At 43.1% G+C, this 20,625-nt stretch overlaps 1 protein-coding gene and 1 long non-coding RNA gene across 14 annotated transcripts in view; one reads left to right on the top strand and one right to left on the bottom strand.

Annotated features, from left to right (window-relative positions):
* Cobl (cordon-bleu WH2 repeat) overlaps nucleotides 1-20,625 on the top strand; it is a 228,347-nt gene that overhangs the window by 64,232 nt on the left and 143,490 nt on the right. For all 13 annotated transcript variants that reach the window (XM_006514485.4, XM_030245514.1, XM_011243655.3 and 10 more), the window contains exon 2: nucleotides 14,025-14,228. In XM_006514485.4, the coding sequence (XP_006514548.1) occupies nucleotides 14,025-14,228 (204 nt within the window). The remainder of the gene's footprint in view (nucleotides 1-14,024; nucleotides 14,229-20,625) is intronic.
* On the bottom strand, nucleotides 11,815-16,260 carry Gm30596. Its single transcript, XR_381052.3, has 4 exons — nucleotides 16,018-16,260; nucleotides 14,984-15,067; nucleotides 12,660-12,854; nucleotides 11,815-12,202 (listed from the first exon to the last, which is right to left on the bottom strand). It is a non-coding gene; the product is annotated as a predicted gene, 30596 (long non-coding RNA).

The following is a 20,625-nucleotide window of genomic DNA, read 5'->3' as shown; positions in this document are numbered from 1 at the left end:
CTTGTGTTCTGTTCAATGTTTCTATCTCTTTATTAAATTCCATTTTCAAATCTGGAATTACCTTTACCTTTCCATTCAGCTGTTTATTGGGATTTTCTTGGGCATTACACATTTATTATCTTCTCGGAGTTCAATGAAGTATTTTTTTTCCTATCTTCTTTAAACTCCTTGAATTCTCTGATAAATTTTATTATTCTTTTAAATTCTGTGTCCTGGATTTTATCTAGGAAGTTTCCATTAGGAAACATTTCTAAAGAACTAGTGGGTTTGGTGGGAGACCTGCTGTTATGACCATTCCTGTTGTTTTTGCCTTTGCAATTTGACCTGAGTGTGTTGACATTTTTGGTTGTAATATTCTGATCTTCTTTAGATTGACTCAGCAGGAGATGCATGACCTGAGCTAGGCCAGGTAAGCTGGGTAGATAGGCTGTTTAATTGGACTCAAGGTAGATGGCTTCCGAACAATGCGTCTAGAGCTAGCTCAGGCAAAGGGAATTCACAGATGAAGAGGGTTCATGGCCATTGGTCTAGAACTAGGCTTACAGATGGGTTTTCAAATGGTAGAGGGTTGTGGTAAGGACAGGGAGAGAAAGAAGTTACTTACCCAGAAAAAGTGGATAGTGCCTAGAGAGGTTTCACAGGCTGCAGGGTTTGGAACTGATTTAAAAGAAATGAACAGCCAGGAAGGAGTGGGAGTTGCTGGAAGGAAACTTTAAAGACAGGAACACTCCATAGGCTTACGAAGATGAGGATATGAGTCTGGATGGAGCCTTAGCCCAGGGGACAAAATGTGTCAGTTTCCAGTATGGCTCTGGTCCACCACTATGTGAGACTGTGCTGTGCACACACTTTGCCAAGAGCATCCATGTACCAGATGTCAGGATCGGTTACTCTATATATCTCACCGTTCACCTGGGCAGTAGGAGTTTTGGTTCCTGTTTGTAGTAGGTAAGAACTCTTGAGTTGCAGGAAGCCAGCTGGCAGGTAGCAGATGTAAAATTTCTATACAAATAGCTCTTACTCAAACTCCCCCCAACCTCCCCAAGTCTTTCCCATAGTACTGTCCAGAATGTGAGTGTGCATCAAAGAAAGGACTTGAGTATGGATCTCACCTGTCTTGGCACTAAATAAGAGAGGGTCTAGGCCAGTAGGTTCTCAACCTTCTTAATGCTAAGACCCTTTTATACAGCTCCTCAGGTTGTGGTGGCCCCATCATAAAATTATTTTCAGTGCTACTTTACAAACATAAATTTGCTACTGTTATGAACTGTAGTATACAAATCTGATATGAAGATGGTCTTAGGCGACCTCTGTGAAAGGTTCATTTGACACCCCCCAGGGGGATGAAAACCACATGTTGAGAACCTCTGGTCTAGACTGCCAATCATAAGGTGATTTGTTCAGGAGATCCTTCCTTGAGTTCTTCATGGCTTTGTTGACCAGGAGAGAATGAACCTTGTAGTTGAGCCCACTATATCCCTCTCTCTATTGTTTAAAACCTACTCTTCCCAGAGGCAGCTCCTCTTCTCAGTCTTGAATCTGTTCTCTGGTCACTCCTCCAGTTTCTATTCTCTGTTCAGCTCTTTGGTGTCCAGCAGACGTGAATGTCTCTCTTCTTTCTGATTCTTGGGAGATCTCATGTGTCCCTGTCTGATAGCTATTCTTCTCTGCCATAATCGCTCCAGGTCTGAATCCCCATTCTATTTCAAGTCACTTCTGGACAGGAACTGGGTTTCCCAATTTTTAGAACGTCCCATCATCATTGTGAAAACAGCAAACTTCACAACTCCTGTGTGGGTGGCCATAAAAGACCTGTGAGTTTCACTGAAATGGTAGCTTTCTTGGAGGACCAAACAAAGACTGAACCATTGCTTACACCAGCAAGGTAACACCTTGAGAAAGGAACAGTTTTTAGTTTTCCTGTATAAGGAAGGTACTAGGTGGAATTTTGGCACAGCCCACAGAAGTGCTCTATCAGAAGAGTTGAGGGAGTAGAAGATGAGACTAGATAAGGCCTGGGTGGGAGCCATTCCTGGAACTGTGCTGGGGAAAGGTGGAGGGAGCTGGGTAAGAGGAGTGCTAGGCACATCTACTAAAGCTCAAAGCCAGCCCTAACCAAGTCTGTGGCTCACCTACTTGATAACTGGGGAGTGCAGCAATTTCTATAGACCTAATCTGATAATTCTGCTGCCCTGGAGAGGGTTGTCCTTAATAACTGAACACACAGCTTTGGGACACACACATATGGAGTGGTGAGAGAGACATGTTTTGTAAGGCTTAGAGAATGATCCATGATAGTCATAGTTAGGGCTTTAAAAAATACATAAATAAGTCAGAATAACAGAATAAATAGTAAGAGATAGCAAGCAGTTGTCAGATCAAGTGTTCAAATATCCAGCAAAAATCAATTGGAGAATGCTCCTAGAGGCAGTCATTGATGGTTACAGGCAGAGTCCTGGACAAAGAAAAGCATTTCCTTAGACAGAACTTCCAAGTAAAATAACAAATAGTAGCTGAAAGGTCATACTGTCAAATCACAGGTTTACACACATTCTGCAGAACCTACCTGGGGAAGCCCCATCAAGGCCACTAGCTGGGAGTTGTCCATGGCAGGGCACTGTAAAGACTACTGGCAAGGGAATTACAGAGACCATCAGCCAAGGACACTCCCTGTCCCATGTCACAACCTGGGCCATGGAGGTAGAACTCTAAGGGGAGGGAGGCAGGAGCAGGAGCTTCCCCAGCAAAGCTCCATAACTGGAGCCTGGAGTCACAGTGGGAGTAGGAGCTTCTGCTCAGGCTGCAATTTCGCCTTCTGTGATATGGGGCCAATCAAGTAGTGCATAGAACCTGCCCAGATAGCTTCCAGAACCAAAGAGTAACAGAGACATCATAATTAGTCCTATAGTTCAACCTTCCATAATGCAAGTGTCCCCTTCACCTCCAGGTTCCAAAAAAATCTAACCTCCTGCTCCAGAACTGCAATCTGGATAACATGGTATACTGAAATAACATGCCAATTTGAAATTATGTCCTCCTCAATATTTATTTAACTTTTTCCCAGGTTAATTGGCCACTATCAGCCACATCTTCTGAATCTACAAAGGCAGTCATTGCAGTCATAGTGTTAAATACTAGGTAATTAGAAAACCACCAGAAATAAACCATATAGCATGTTAGTATAAAAATGGAAAATAAGCCACAAGAGGGAATGACAAAAAATAAATATAAGCACCAATTAGGCTACTGAATGCACCAGAATGAATTTTTACAAATCTAACTGAACTGAAATTCATCAAATTTGGGAGGCATAACCAATTTCTAACTACTTCTGATCATCATATTAGCCCCAGAGGAGATATGCTGGCAGGCTGGGCACTCATTTCAGATCTAAACAACAATAAAATTAACAGTTCTCACGTGGATCTAGCAACAGAGCTGACGAGGGTGGGAGAAGTCAGTGTCTCTGTTGTCTCAGGCAGAAAAGAATGCCACTAAAGAAGTCAGGGAAATATTGAAGATGGACATTTGCTTTCAGTAAGCCACCACCCACCCCCATCAGTGGGAAAAAAGAACAGAGCTGTATTGAATTCCTTCTCGCTAAGTGTGAAGAAAAGAACCAAATGAAGTAGGAATCTTAAGATAAAGATGTCAGAGCCAGGAGTTCAATAGGAAGCCTTATACCCTGAAACATTGTGGCTCCCCACTGATAAGCCAGCTCTATTTCTATTTACTTTTTGTAAATAACTGAAAAGCAAGGAAATCTGACTACACAGCTTTCCACACAACTAATAACTGATGGGAACTGAACAGAACTCAGAGAAGTTCTCAGGAAAGTGAAGCCAGCTTCCAGCACCTGGGGCTGGGGCCTCGTATGGCACAGTGGTTCAAAGAAAGAAATGTCCACCCAGTGCCCTCATGCCCATGCCCTACAGAGACTGCCTTGTTTCTAGGCCTGCTAACAAACTTTTGTGTATTTGTTCCCAAAATAGCTAGACCTATGTGTAAATGGATCTATAATGTAACCAAATGCCGTATACTCTTATTTCTGTTATTTTAAACAGAGTTTCCATTGCCCAAAATAGGCACAACAAACTTTTGTTTTTGTTTGCTGAGGGAGGCATGCTATCATTCAGGATACCAGGGGCAGACAATGTGAAAACATAGCAACCCAGAGACACTCTGATTCCATAGGAACATTTTCTGAACCAAGACCCAAGTGCTGGGTGCCCTTTAATTCCCTGTCAAAAATATGACACTTGATAACCTCACTGTGACTGTGTCTCAAAATAGGGACTGGGCCTCACAGCAGATGTTGGGGCTGGTGAAACCTGAGCTGAGTGGCCCAACAGGCTCTGTGGGAACTGGAAACACAGCCTCTCTGGCTCTTTGTCTACCATCTCAGAATTCCTGCATCCCATCCCTAGGACTCAGAACTGCCCAGAGATGCTTTGGATTCCAGATCTACATACTCACTTCCCAAATAACACCTTCAAGAAGTCTAAGCCAAGATCACCACCAATAACAACAACAACCCTTGACAACAATGAAGCAAGCTCTGTCTCATTGGACTTGTTTGCCTAGTAAGGCTGGCATCATTGAGATTGATGGATCAATTGACTGGAGGTTGGGCATGAGCCTGTGAGAAGCATTTAGCTTCTCAGGCCTGTTAGAGTGGGGAAGGAAGAAAAGTGGCAGATACTGTTTAATGGTTTTTTAAAATACTTTGTTGTGTTTGCTTGTGTGTAAGATGCTCTGCACTCCTGCATGCCAGGATCCATTGTTTATGAGCTCTTGTGCTGCTCCAAGCCTGATCGTGTGTCCCATCTGCTCACCTCACTATGCCCAAGCCCTCCCTAGTTCACCAGGAATCTCACCTGTTTGTGGGGTGAGTGAGGAAGCACCAGGTAAAGAGGGTGATCTGATGCCCTATCTTTTGTGTCGTATGCTATTAGGGGCCAGGACACTTATTACTGTGGCCCAGGATCCCCGATGCAAGCCCATTCCTAGTGTCTGGATATGGGATTCTGTGTCGGCTCTTAGGTTTCAGCAAGTATGTAACACAGATTGCTCCATTTTTGCGCTATGTTGCAGGGTTATATCTGAAGGCTTAGGCACCAGGAACTGAATATATTCTGTGGACTTTGAAGATTAGTTTCCTGCAGTCTTTCCTTGATCCCCATCATACAGAGGTGAAAGAGAAGCAGTAGCAGGGTATATTGCTGGGGCACTTATGTTCCTAATGGTGTAGAGATTTGAGCCTGGTATTAACTTTTCCCCAGTCGCTTCCTCAGGGTCTTATTTCCCTGTCCCCTCCCTCTGTGGGACACCTTTATAGGCCACACCATGACTCTGTTCTTTATAGCTTCACTCCTTTGTTTACCCACTCAGTGGGAGCTGTAAGGGGATCAGCAGAGACTTACAGCCATGGAGAGGCTCCCTCCACCCCCATATGTAGAACCACCAAGGATCTTGTCATGGCTGACGCGGGGAATGATGGAGGTAACACTGGAGTCTTCACTACAGCAGACAGAGCAATCTGGATCTGGCCCAGCAAGGAGTGGAGACTTAGACATTTGTACCATGGAGGATGGCTGGATGGGAATTTTCTAGAGAAGATCCATCTTTGACTTGAAATGATTCTCAGAAGTTGGTGAGGCAGGTGACAGAGACAAGAGGCAGAGGCTATAATGCTGCTTAGAAAGCTCTTGTCTGGATTCCATTAGGGGATAAAGCACTATAGATTTAGATACTCGTGTTGGGTGTGTGTGTATATGTGGGGGCAGGGGTTGTTTCAGTGTGTTTGGTGTTTATCATGAGGAAGATTAGAGGAGATGGCCTCTCCCAGAGGATGCTAGGCACCTACTCTCTACTTTCCTAGATCTACTCTGGAAGTGACCTTGGTCCCCAAGGGTGAGAGGATGATCACAACTGTGGAGGTTTGTCAGCCAGGTATGCCATTGATGTTGGTTACACAGCAGTCTATAGAGAAATGCACACAGCAGTCAAAGGTAGAGGAGAGCTGGGAAGGATGGCCAGATTCCCATCAACACAACTGCCAGCTGTGCCTTCATTAGTGTCCTCAAGCCCTTGACTGCAGGAGAGCTGAGACCCATAGGCATATATCTGCTTTCCTTTGTCTTTTGGATCAGCAGTAGCTCTTGTGATTATGGGACAGGACTGTGAGTAGAACAAAATGTATCTTTCAGGCTTGAAAAAAATATACTGCCCCTTAAAGACAAGCTGCAAAGATATAACAAGTTTCTGGTTGTACAGCTTAGGAAAGAAGAAAACTCCTTCAGGAGAAGGTTCTACATCATAGCTGAGAGATGATAGGAAACAGTGCTATATGCAAATTCAAGAAAGCTTAAGCATGTAAGACTGGCTGGCAATCTGGAGGGATGACTCATCTCTCCAAAAATACTCAGGCATCTTCCCCATGGGAACGCCTGTGTGCCTACACTGCCAACTCCCAGAGGTTTGCACACTCTTTGGGAGGGAGAAGCAGGTGCTATCCCGCATCCTTACTCCATAGGAACTCCACTTTTCCTCCTGCATACGTCCTCTGTTCTCCTTTGTGTTTTTTTAATGGGTCTAAATTGGGTGGGGGAGAAAATTCCCTTGCTGTCATTCTGCAAAAGGCCTTGTGGGCTTTTTGCTGGGAGCACAGGCGGTGAAGTACTGCATCCATCAGACAACAAATGTCACTGTGCTCCTTTACCAGGCCTGGTGAACTCCAGTGGAATCTGTCCTGCAGCTTCTGGGGCTGCACTGACTATCGTAGAAAACCCACTTCTAACTAGGGTGAGCAAGTCATCTGGCCTGGGCATGTACCCATGCATTGGCCTTTTCTGCTTGTTTTCTTTGTTGAGAATGTTTAAGCCTCAGTAAACTAGTATTGTCTTGTTTTTGAAAGGAGATACTCCTTTTCTGGAATATTCAACAATACAGAAACTCTAGTTTTTATCTGATCCTGGCTCAGCCCCAGGGTGGAGTATTTGCTGATAATAAGTCATGCACACTATGGGCTCTTTCTGAACTTACTAGGAGTTGGGAAATAGCTATGAGACTCAGCTCTCAAATGTTCCTCTTTGAATATGTACCTGATGTCTGGTGAGATATCAACATTCCCATATAGACTAGCCCCTGGATTTAGAGGCTGGTAAGGGCTAATTGCTTTTGTTACTGTGGGATAGGGAACCCTATCAGGAAAGTGAATCTTTTTATAGCGAGTTACTGAAAGCTTCCTCCAACCCAGGTCAAAACTAAAATTTTATTGTGAAAAGCATTTCTTAGTTTTCCGTGTGTTTGCTACGTAAATGAGCCTTCATTGTGCACCTGGAAGAGTGGGCCAGTGTTCTACTCTTACACAGATAAAAAGGTTTTCCTTTAATCCCAAAAGAGTAAAAATACTTGTGGCTAAATAGTGGTCATTGAGCATTGCCTGGTCCCAAGAGGAGTCATCTCATATAGTCCTCCTGCAAACACCACTTGATAAACTTCCACATTTTTTGTTCTGCTCTTAGGGAAACAGGCCTACGAATTACAGTGGTTTGTCCAGGTAGAGTCACCTGCTGGAGGATGCACAGCATCCGAGAATTTGCTGGGTTGGATCTGACATTTTAGTGACTCTGCAATAGTGCCCATTACTTGGTTTGCACTTATAAGAGGGTATCCTGGGGCTGGCTTCTAAAAGACAGCACCTTTCTCTTGCCCTGAAATGAGGTGTTTTGTGGGTAAGCTTATATCCCCACATTCATTGAGAGATGTCGTAGACAACACCTCTAAATAGCTTCTTGCAGGCCATAGTTTGGATGTGGTTTCTTATCTATTTCATACATGCTTACTCTAGGCCTTGCTTATCTGGATCTTGAATATCTGCTCAGAGTTAGATTTTGTTTTAAAACTCAAGGTCAATCATGAACACAGTCTTGTTAGAGAAGGAGCCCTGAATGGTAGAAGTGCTGAGACCTGAGAGAAGGTCTTAAGGTTGCCTTACCTTGGGGCCCTGTCAGTCAGCTTGATTTGCCAAAACCATGTTCACAGGAAGAAGATTTGGTAGACCTTGCTTTTGAAAAGTGTTATGGGTGTGGTTATGTGTTCAATGGAGGTTTTGGCCTTAGAGGTATTGATGAGCCCTCAGGATGTAACTGGGGCCTGCCTCAGCTCAACTACATATTTGTCATCAGCCTGGGTATATACTTCCATGTTTCTTCAAGTTTAGTTATGCCTCCATTTTTTTGGAAATGATTCAACAAGTTCCAACCATGGAGCCTTTGTGGTGGGTATAGTTAGTTCTCGGGGGGTACTGATTCTGTTTATAAAGCTTGGCCATAGTCTCATTAAAGGATGAATCTGAGTGTGTGCTGGAAACCTGGTCAAATGGTGGCCCTCATCCAATCCCTATAGCTTCCCCCACAGGGCACCATTATGCTAAGACAGGGCATAGGAACTACATTTCTACATTACCCTGGGATTGTTTGGTTTGGGAATATATTTTAGGCAATGTAGTGTACACAGCACCTAAGAGAGTACCTGAGGTTTAAAAACAGTACATCTGGAATTCTGTCATTTTAGATATGTGTTTATCAGAATCTTGATAAGCCTGTTGGATCCCCAATGACCTCATCAGAATGGAGAGGGGAAACCTGTCACATGAAGTTGCTGTGAGGATTGGATACATAGTGTTTGGCTTGATGACTTGTTCATAATTATTCAGGGAAACAATGGTTGGAAAACAGACTGTTGCGGATTGTAGATGTAGGAGTTAATGCTGGACCTGAGGATTCCCCTCACCAGCTTCTTGGCACCTGACTTGGGTGAGAGTGGGGTTCCTGGAGTCCTTTGTATATAAAGTTGAACACAAGGCAGCCAATCAGAGGGGGTTTATGGCAATAGCCACACAATGGCGCAATCGTTTCTGAGCTGCTGGTTTGGGGCTTATTACTTTGCTTGTCAGTGATAAACCAGAATGTTGAGGTTCTTGTTTTCTTAGAACTGCTATCTAGAATTGTGGCAAGTAATTAAAACCCAAACAGAACAGAGGCAGCTCCTTTTACACTCAAAGGCTTCCTTCCAGGAGGGAACAAATATGGGAACCCAGAGACCTCCAGGAGAGAAAGGAAACACCCAGGTGCCTATAGCATAAACAGATTGCTTCATGATTAATAGCCAGGATGTATATGCCAGCTCTACCTGATTCTACTAGAATGTCTTTAGCATCAGCCAGGCAGGGTAGCCAGCATGGGAAACTGCAGGAATTACGTACTTGGTGTTTTTTTAGAGGAATTAGTATCAACAAGCCTTTATGTTCAGTGTCTGCTGTTATTGGGTGGCTAAAAATCACACAAACACACACACAAACAAACAAACGAACAAAATCTGTGAAACATAAAGAAGATTCCCCTTTAGATGTTGGCCTGGGGGATACAGAGAGATGGGAGAGGTGGGAATTTTCCCTGTTCAGTATACAAGCCTTGGACTCCCTGGTGCTTGGCCTCTCTAGTCTGGTTGAAGGTCACGAATCTCCTGTGGAATTTGGGTTTGGTTTATCTGTCTGCACAGAGACTGAGATTTTCATTCTCTGAACCATTTAACCCATGTTGTCATAAGTCATCTCGCTTTCAGGAAGTGCATTTCAAGCATTCTTCTCTTCAGTGAAAAGCTATCAGAAATAAAATCCAGCCAGGGGCCCTGAACTGATGGGAAAATAGTAAGTACTCAGGAGCTTGGATAGATCTTGGTCCCATGGCATTTGAGTCCACAAATGATGATTTGGAAACACCAGAATTATTTTCTCATATATAATATACTTTCCACTTCTAAACAGTTCCTCCTGGGACACATCCAGTGTTCTAACTTGGAGAGTTGGAAAGGAGTTTGGGTTGTGTGCTAGTGACTCATCCCCTGACGAACCCTGGATGGACCTACCTGGTGGCAGCTGAGCAGCACATGCCCTGGGTGTGTCCAAGAGGAGCAGGCAAGGCCCTAGCCCTCAGGAGTTCCTAACACTCGGGCAGAAGCTGCGCCCACTCTATCATGCTCCCACATCCCTGAATATTAGCTTCTGCAGATCTGCAGTTTGCGTAGATCTTTGAGAAGCACCTACAGGGTAGTACTCAATTGAATGTTCACAATTAAATGAAGGTGACTCAGGGCAGCTGTTCTCTCTGTGCCTTTCAAAAGTGCCGGAAGCTGGCATTTTCTGTTTCTTGCTATTACTATGTTTTATGGAGGACATTCAGTGTAGCTATACCAGTAAGCGCGGAGCAGGAAGAACGGGATCCACTTCTCCTAAAGCTGTGTGTTTACGCTAGAAGCTTCTGCTCCTCATGCACACATCCTTGGCAAACCTGACTAGAAAATATCAGCACGAGTAGATTGTCCCTTGGTGGATGACGAGTCAGGAGGGAGCCAGGCTTGAGGCATCAACATGCTCCACCACAGCCTGTTTCCTCCATCAGGATCCCTGCCTGTTCCACTCCTCATGCGACTCTGGACCTCACAGGAGACAGTTTAAAATCTCTACCTGCTCCCTCTTCAGGCTCAGCATCCTTGCTGCTTCCTGCAGCCTGCTCATCAAAGCCAGCCACCTGTGGTATGAAGGGCAGCAGAGGTGGAAGCTGAAACCTCCCGCCCCCAAAAGGACAGCAGCAGAGGTGTGCCAAAGAAATAAGTTCACTTAGATCTGTGAACTGAGGTCATTGTTATGCTGGAAAAGTATAACTTTTAGATGGTAGTAAAAAAAAAAAAACGCAGAGCATAAAATAGACCTCTTCAACCATTTTCAGGCATGTGGTTCACTTGTGTCAAGTTCATTTACATTGCTGTGAGTTCTCACCACCCTCCATCACTACACCTGCTTCTCTATAGAACTAACATCTATAAAATATCGACTCTATATTCCTCTTTCCCCTGCTTCTGGCAACCATTATAAAGTTTTCTAAATAATAATGATAATAATAATAATAATAATAATAATAATAATAATCACCACAAATGCACAATGTGTTTTAAAAGAATAGGGTGAAGGCAGAGTGCTACCAGGCTCATATGGGCAGGGCTGCTCTAAACTGCCACCACTGGATAATATACTGGTTAAAATTTCAGACGCTACATAAATTGTCTGGGTTTGAGGGTAGCTCTCCGTTCTTGTAATACTGGTATGACGATTTATATTATATATTATAGATAACATTTATTACCTTAAGATTGGCACAGATCAGAATAAGAGATAATAATAACAGTTTTCTTTTACTTTTTTTAAATTTCAAAAAAATTTTAAATATTTTTATTAGGTATTTTCCTCATTTACATTTCCAATGCTATCCCAAAAGTCCCCCATACCCTCCCCCCAACTCCCCTACCCACCCACTCCCACTTTTTGGCCCTGGCATTCCCCTGTCCTGGGGCATATGAAGTTTGCACGACCAAAGGGCCTCTCTTTCCAGTGATAGCCGACTAGGTCATCTTTTGATACATATGCAGCTAGAGTCAAGAGCTCCGGGGTACTGGTTAGTTCATAATGTTGTTCCACCTATAGGGTTGCAGATCCCTTTAGCTCCTTGATACTTTCTCTAGCTCCTCCATTCGGGGCCCTGTGATCCATCCAATAGCTGACTGTGAGCATCCACTTCTGTGTTTGCTAGGCCCCGGCATAGTCTCACAAGAGACAGCTCTATCTGGGTCCTTTCAGCAAAATCTTGCTAGTGTGTGCAATGGTGTCAGCGTTTGGAAGCTGATTATGGGATGGATCCCCGGATATGGCAGTCTCTAGATGGTCCATCCTTTTGTCACAGCTCCAAACTTTGTAACTCCTTCCATGGGTGTTTTGTTTTTAATTGTTTTATCTCATATAGCCCAGGTTGGTCACAAAACTCACCCATGTAGCACAAGCTGGCCTAGAACTGTCTATTTTCTATGTCAGCCTTCTGAGTGCTGGGGTTATAAGAGTGTACCACTGTTCCTCGACTTTTTGATTTTTATGTCTATGAATAAGGAGGGAATGAACAATAACAAAATATATCAAAACATGCAAATACTGTAACTCAGATCTTATGGTTTTTACCTTTTATATTGATTTATGACTGCTTACCATAGCAGAGAATAATAACTGAGTGTCATTCCTCAGTCTCTGTTAACTATGTGGGAACATCTGGAAATTTACAGCCTCTTCTGGATCCCATTGCCTGCTGTTCACAATCTAAAATGACATCATGTATTTTACAAGTAACACACATTACAGTAGCAAAGCACATATCCCATCTGGCATCACCCAGACACTGTCATTGGTCATTGTTTACTGTGTCTTTCTAGACTGTGAGAAGTCTATTACTATATCATATTCCTCTCTAAATTTTTTTCCTAAACAAATATTTTGAAGCTTATTTTCTAAAAAAACCCAAAACAAAACTGTTTTTGCTCATTGAGTTTTATATTTTTAACTGTTGGTCTTAATATAGTATTTTAAAATAATTTGCTAATTTATTGTCCTGTTAGTTATTTATTTAATTTATTGATTGGTAAGAGTCTGCCATTGGTAATAATCTGCAGGTAATTTGTCTGCCATTAGAAATTATGCCATCCTATCACAAGCTTCTTGAAAATAAATTTCTAGAAGTCTGTCTGGTATCTTTGAAACCTCAAACCAATATACTCACAGAAGTCAGCAGGGCAAGAGTTCAGGGCGCATGGTGGGCTCTCATTGCCTTTGTGTGGGTCTGGCCCTGGCACTGCAGGGTGGGGAGGACGCAGGTAGGAGGAGCATTGGGGCATCAGCTGGGCGGGTTCCTGCCTCTTCCTGAAACTGAATGAGTATGGGCCTTCAAGTGAGCTCCAAATCAACCTGGGCTGCACTGAAAGGATAGGTGGATGTTAGGGGAATTGTGAAAGTTATAACGCCCGGGAGTGGTGGCACACACCTTTAATCCCAGCACTTGGGAGGCAGAGGCAGGCGGATTTCTGAGTTCGAGGCCAGGCTGGTCTACAGAGTGAGTTCCAGGACAGCCAGGGCTGCATAGAAACCCTGTCTCGAAAAACCAAAAAAAAAAAAAAAAAGTTATAACAATAGATCCCAACGAATGCGAAGTGCTCCTGCGTAAATCATGGCTGCTGTCATAATAAAAGACACAGGGTCTTTATAAATTAAGGCCTTAGCATATAAATTAATGTGTATATACTTACATATGCACATAGTTTTATATATGCTTATCTATACATATTCCTATATGCATGTATAGGCATGTACACACACACACATATGTATGTATTCAATATGTAAAATGCAGTGCCTATGTTAGTTGCTTTTCCTTACTATCTGGTGTCCATCGGGTGAGTGTCTTGTTGACGGGGGCTGGGACATTGCCACTAAGGTTAAGTGAGCATTCAAGCCACAGTTTAAAATAAGGTGAAAATGAAGACAAGACGTTGCATGCTACAACTTGAGTCCTTTTGCAGCCCACAGCCACATCCATGACAATGTCTGTAATGGTAGTGTCACACTGAGGGACTTTCTGGATAATGTTAGATGGATAATTTAGTACCAGAGCATCTAATATTATTGATCCAGATCCTCAGAACTGCTCCTAGATCCTGAGCTGGAGAGGATGGAAGCAAGAACTTTGCAAAAATTTCGAGATGCCCACTCACTTACTGGTGGTGAGCCAGCATGTATAATCCCAAAAGGGCCAGGCTAGCAGACTCAGATGCACATTCTTAACACCTCAACCAGAGTAGCTAGAAAGTTGGACATGTCGCTTCACATGGGGACCACAATTTTAGGATTTTCTTTTTCAAAAAAATGCTTCCCATGGTGTTTCTTTGAACTGGTTTGGTTTTTACTTGTTTGTGGAAGATATTATCTGTTAGTACTGGAGACTGCTGACCTACAACTTTAAAAGGACCTCAAGGTATTTAAAAGCTCTCAAAGGTATTTCTGAAGCAAACCATAAATGCTTTTGAGGACGAATCATTTGGAGGCAAGCGTAAAACCCTCATCTTAGTGTTTCTGTGTTATCATTTTCCAGAAGGAAGATGAAGGCCCGTGCTCCGCCACCTCCTGGAAAGCCTGCTGCCCAGAATGTCCACAGCGAACAGAAACTGCCCCATGATGCCACCCTGGGATCCCAGCAAAGCCTGGTCTACATGAAGGAGGCACTGCAGAACAGCACCTTGGACATCACCGTGGTTCTGCCCAGTGGACTGGAGAAGCAGAGTGTGGTTAGTGGGAGGTAAGATCCTGGTATCTGGGTGGAGCTTCCTGTGTTCCTTCTCATGTGTGTGGGACAAGAAGGAAGGATGGGTGTGGACTGCTATACTTATATTGAATTTGACCCAGATTAGAATGCATGCTATAGATTGGTGCAAGACCACAGGTAGTCGAGCCAAAACAGTCCCACTGGGAATGCTGTGGGCTGACTGGCCTAGCCAGACTCTCTGTAGTCTTTATGGGATCTAAGCCTATCCCGGTAGAGTTAGGGCTCAGAGTCTGTAGGGATATATACATTTTCAAAATTATTGTATATAAAAATTAAACACTATGCTGATGAGTATTGATTCCAGCTTTGGTATATACCCATGACTGGAATTCTTGTGTTCTAAGATACCATGCCTTTAGTTGAAATAGGCCATATCATATTGTCTTTGAAATAGTGTAAAAAGTTATTTTTCAAGCAGGATTCCTCCTTGTAGCCATTGTCCCATATATAGGACAATCTTCACATTAACATCAAAGGAGGTGTTTGGATTTGAGACCGTTCCCTTGTGGCATTTCCCCAGGCCCAGCTCAGAGACTCGGAACCTTAAGAGTTTCTGTGTATGTTTATTTTCTAGAACAGTGACTACATTCTCTACACATCTCCCACAAAACCTTATAATGTCAGCCGTATATTATACTATCATAGTTTAAAACTGATTTTACAATGCATGCCATCCTAACCAGTAAATGTATAATTATGTTTTATATATTTTTCTAGTTGATACTTACTGCTTTCTCTTCTCTTAGATTGTGGCATCTGGACAATAATTCACAAATTTTGCTTGACAAGCACAAGGAAAGGTGGAGTTCCTCCTAGAAAGTAAAAATGTTTCTGGAAAATGCTTTCAAGTGAATATACTGTGCTCTCTCTGCCTTCAGTACCTTTTCCCCTATAGAGCAGAAGTTATCGCCATGTAGTTCTGAAAGATTCCTACCATGACCACTGAGAGCCTTATCAATTATTCAGATAACATTCTCTTTCTAAGCAGGAAAGCTTAGAGTCTGGAAGAGCCAGCCTCAGCCCAGACACCTCTGTCCCTGGGCTTTTCTCTGCTGCAGGCGAGGCCATGCTTCACCCTTTAATAATAAGAAGTGGGCTGATATCAGATTCCAGACTTTTATTCATTTTTCCCCTCTTCTGCTTAAGCAGTAGTTTTAGCAAAGAACATGCTCATCTTGCCCTTAAGTGCAGTTTACAAAATATAGCCAGTCCTGAACCATGTATTTCCTGATGGAGAAAAAAATGCTAGTTGCTGAGTGCTTATGACCCCATTCTGCAAAGCATAGTTGGCTTGATTTTTTTTTTTTTTTGAGCTGCTCTTGAATTTAGAAACACAAATAAAAGCCCCTATCTGTTTTAAATATTAAGACATAAGGATCGGTCTTGGAACTGTTCCTGACTAAGGAAGAAGGCTTGGCAAGCCTTTAGGAGTGAGGTTACCAGCTCTCTGCATGGAGGGTGGGAAGGAAGCCAGCAGCCCATTGCTTTAATTAGGAGCACAAGGGAAGAGAGTATCTTTGAAGACACAGTCCTCTCAGCCCCAGGGGAGCTTCATAAAGGGCTCTTAAGTGTTGACAGTGTTGGGCTGTGTCATCTTAGTGTAGAGAATTAGTCACATCCACATTGGTTCACACAGCTACGGCACATCTGGCAGAGAAAGGCCAATGTTGCCTTTTGCAGAATTGAGGGAATCTCTCCCAGTCTTCAGTCCTGTAATTCTGCCCCTAAAAACCTAAACACAACAGAATAGACAAGTTCATACCTGTGCAAGAATTCCAGGTCATGAGCCTTGTAAAGCAGTATAAGGACTTCCACTTCCTTGTTATTAAGCCTATAAGAGAAGCTATTAAAAACAACTCATTATTTTAAGAAAGGAGTTACCATACCCAATTTTCCTCCTTCCCTCCTTCCTTCCCTCACTGCCTCCCTTACATCTAATAAAGGAGAATATGTTTTCTGTGAAGAACTAACAAGATTAAAGGTCTAGCATTTAAATGACCAAGCCTTGCCATTGTAGAAAAGGAGAGGGGTGTTTTCAGCAGTGCAAACCTTGGTAGAAGGTGCTATGCTTGCTTAGATAATAGTCGTACTCATTTTTGTGGGTTCCTGGTAGATGGCTAAATATGAAAATGTTCATTTATCCTTTGAACAAACTAAATAATAAATTACTCTGGACAGAGGGTATCTCAGCCACTCGGGAAACAGAACATTTGCTGAGTGTGGAGGTCTGTGCTATAGAGTCTAGACTCAGGAGTCAGAGGAGCCTGCACTTGCAGCGGTTCTACCGAAACCTACACAAGTTATAAGAGATCTGGCCTTAGAGTACTGATTTTCTTTAAGCACAAGGAAAAACAAACACATTAAAAGTGGCATGTAAATTTTAAGACATCCCAATTAGTTCCTTAAGGGTAAGTAGGTTGGATCCAAGTCTGCCACAGTCATGCACTGAATGAGCAGCATGTAGAAGACACTGTCTGGATACAGAATACTACAGACCAGCACTTCTCAGTGAAAAGGCTGAAACCCCTTTGGGGGTCGAATGAGCCTTTCACAAGAATTACATCAGATATCCTGCATACCAGATATTAGCATTAATATTCTAACAGTAGCAAATAAAATCAGTAAGTAACAACAAAAATAATTTTATGGTTGGGGTCGCAACTCGAGGAACTGTCTTAAGGTATCAAAGCATTAGGAAGAATGAAAACCACTTCTGGAGACTCTGAGGAAAGGTAACCTCTAAGATAGAGGTGAAAGACAATGAGGACAGAGTTTTAAAAGGGAAAGAGTTACTGTGGTCAGAAAAGGGATACATTCAGGGCATAACCTGTCCACACCTGCTCAGGTAACCACATCATATGGCCTCATTATTGGATAGGACAAACACCAGGTTTACCTGGACTCCAAGGTTTAGCTTATCTCCTCTCTTCACATCAAAGATGCCAGCCAGTGTTCCCTCCAGATGGTTTTAAAGTTCAGTTGCCTTAAGAGGTTAGGTTAGCAACCTGCACCTCTCTGTAAACCCAATAGTTAGACAATTTATAGACATGCAACAGATGCAAGGCCTTGACAGACCACGTCTCTGGCATTGTATTCCATTCTGCTAGCTCTAGCATTTGTTAACCAGGACCTAGGCCGTCTTAAGACTGGATTCTTGCTTGAGATTTCAGCTCAAATCTGAAGTCTTGCATCTGGCCAGCAGGCCTCATTGTCTGTGGATCTATTCCTGGTCTCCCATCTTGTCCTTGACCACGCTGGTGTTTTGGATATGTTCTCGGGGGAGATCCTCAGCACTGGCTGTCTGCCAAGGACCTTGATTACATATTTGCTGCCTTGCCTCTCAGATGCCACATGAACTGGTCAGACCAGACTTTCTCTCAGGATCTGCACTGACCTCTTTCTATGCCTCACCCAGTGCTCCCGGGCACATGCTGGCCTTGGTCCATACAAGAAACTAGGACACATCGGAACACTTAAGATGTGGCCATGCATACAAATTGTTTATTTTAAGACCATCAGGATATACCTGTAAAAGCAGTTGGCATACCTAGCACCCAGTGATCCACATGGTCAACAAAGGTTCCAAATGTGCATATCTTGATATTTAGTATCAAGACATTCTAAAGATGAGCCTCTACACCAGTCGCATTAACAACACCAGAGAATTTGTAAGAACTATAGGTTTTGCAGTCCCACCCAAGCTTGGCTGAATTAGAATACCACGGGTGTGGTCCATCAAACTATGTTTCCACAAGCCCCAAAGTTTCAGATAGCATGTGGATGCAGAGATCCTCTGCTCACAGCATACTTGTGGCTCTGCTCTTGGCCAGGCACTCTGTCCCAAGAGTGAGTCTGGGCTCTTACTGGCCCTATGACATGAGAAAGGAGGCTGTAGTATACATAGTCTACGAAGAGGTCTCTTCATCTTTACACACCAGACCTAGTGGCTTCAGTACCTTTCTATCTATCCTGTGCATCTGAGTGTATGGTCCCTGTATTGCAGGAGGGCTGTTTGTTCTTTTGTGTTCTCTCTGACACCAGCCTTTGTACAGTGGTGGTATAGACCCTACATTTCCTGTTGCTCAGTAGCACTATGAAGACAGCCATATAAGGTAGAAGACCAGTTTCTTACTGGGTACTGGTCAGGCAAAGCCATTTTTGAACTTTGTATACATTTAGAAAGCAACATATTTTTTAAGAGAAAGAAGTTTATACAAATTCTACTCATATTTCAAATCTAAAATTAGAGTTTATAACAAGTACCCAGAAACAGTTTTATCTCTGTGTTATGAATGTTACAAGGCACTGTACAGCAGAGGGCAAAGCAGCAGGGGGGGGGGGGACCATGGAAGATAGATGGACAAAAAAATATAAAAAGAAATTTTAGGTTACTTTTTAAGGTAAGTTTTAAGTAAGCCTTTCTGGCTCAGCTTGCTTGTTTTTGGGGTGCTTACTCTCCCCTTTTAATATAACTTTTCTATTTCTGTTAAGCTTGTGAGTTTACGGTAATGGTGATTAGATAGAGATGGGCTGCGGAAGAATATTTTCCTCTTTTGTCCATGTTCCTGGGTCTTTTGAAGGCCCCATCATTGATGCCACCGTCTCTAATACTTTGTAACTTCCAAACATGCCTGACTCTTCCTTTGACATTCTGAGTATGTCTGATTTCTAAGTTTCTTTCATTCCTTGGGAGATGGGGGAAAATATTTTGCAATTTAAGGGTCTGATGTCACTTGCTGAAAGCAGGGTGGCATTCAGTCAAATACAGACCGTGATCCTCTGCCAAAGCTGTGTGAAATTCACTTGGAAAAGAACAGTGAAGTATCATGTACTTAGCAAGCAGTGACATGGTGCATGCTACTGAGCTAACACTGTTTAGTGTCTTGAATTTATTAATTCATAGAAGTCTCCAGCAACCCTCTGAGCTGGACCCTAGCCTAATGCCACCACAGTAAGAAGCCAAGGCATAAAGCAATGCAGCCAGTTTTCCTGGCTCAGAGAGGCAATGCATAGCAATCCTAGGATCCCACACAGTCTGTGTTAGTTCCTCTAATAGAACATGGTCACAGGAAAGACACCAGTCCTTGGTCAGAGGATGATGTCAGGAAACTGTGGACCAGGGGCCAGGACTTCTCTAGGAGATCTTGGTGAGGAGAGGCCAGACTCAGCAGGTGGTGAAACGATGGGGAGTGGCCAAATAGCCTTGCCAGTCTTTGGAAAATTCTCTGTGGCCCTGTGACACACTGACCTACTAAGACCTCGAGGAGGCATATACATAACACCCAATTAATAAAGCCATCAGCTCTTTGTTCATAGGCAACAAAAGGCAAGTTGGGATCTGATAGATCTGTAATAAAACCCCACCGGACTGTAGGCAAGCTAGTGCTTTTGTTCATTCTTAGGCATTGTCAATATGCAGAAGGCTGTCTTTCCCTTTCTGAATAGGTTTCTCCAGGAGTACCAAAGCTTATTTAGATCTGAGGAGCTTCTTAGAGTTTTCTCAAAAGCCATTCAGTAGCATGTTAACAGGTCTGTTACAAACTGGAAAAGACCTGGCCCCCTCACTCTTTTGTTTCATACGGGCTCCTGAGGTGCATACAGTGTCACAGTCATGACTAATCATAACAGCATCCTCTTAAATAAAGTGTCAACCCTCTCATCACATGTAATAAATTGACCCACTGTGTTTTCTTTCCTGTACGCAGGTTCCCATTAAAGTTCCCAATTCCCACTAGAGTCCCCAGGAGACAGCGCCACCAGGGACCTCACAGTGAAGGATGGTTAGAGCAATGTGGAGCAGCTAAGGAAGACATCAGTCCTATCTGCCCCCAACCTCCTTACCTTGCCATAATGACTAATCTGAGCTGAGTGTAGGTTCTAGCCACCAGGAAGCTATGTTTGTCTCTCAAGGCTGAATTCATGGCTGTGCTCTATGCATATTGCAACATGCATGGTGAGCCATGGCTAGTTTATTGTGTTCTATAGTCTTTGGGGTTTGGAGGTTTACTCTGTTTCTGTGCCTCCCCTCACTCTCTCTCCTTAATAATAAATTGAGATAGGTAGGTTATAGGTTGTTGAAAACTGTTCCCATCCTTGAATGTTGAAATATAATTGCAACTTCCATAGGATGAAAGATTCTCTAGGAAAACCACATCTTTTCCTTGGTGACTTGAGAGGACAGAGGAAAGTATTACATAGGGATTGGGTCAACTGATTTTGAAATATCACTTGATATATAAAGTTGAGGTGTAAACACCTAGTTATATACATGGTCCTAAGTCCCAAACACTGTCAATACATAGAGTTGTATGTGCTGGCTTCTGCTAAGCCAAGAGGGTATGTTCTCTGCAGTGGAGAAAGCCCCAAACAA

This window comes from Mus musculus, chromosome 11 (assembly GCF_000001635.26).
Source record: "Mus musculus strain C57BL/6J chromosome 11, GRCm38.p6 C57BL/6J".
NCBI lineage: Eukaryota > Metazoa > Chordata > Mammalia > Rodentia > Muridae > Mus > Mus musculus.
This window is presented reverse-complemented; position numbering and strand designations above follow the sequence as displayed.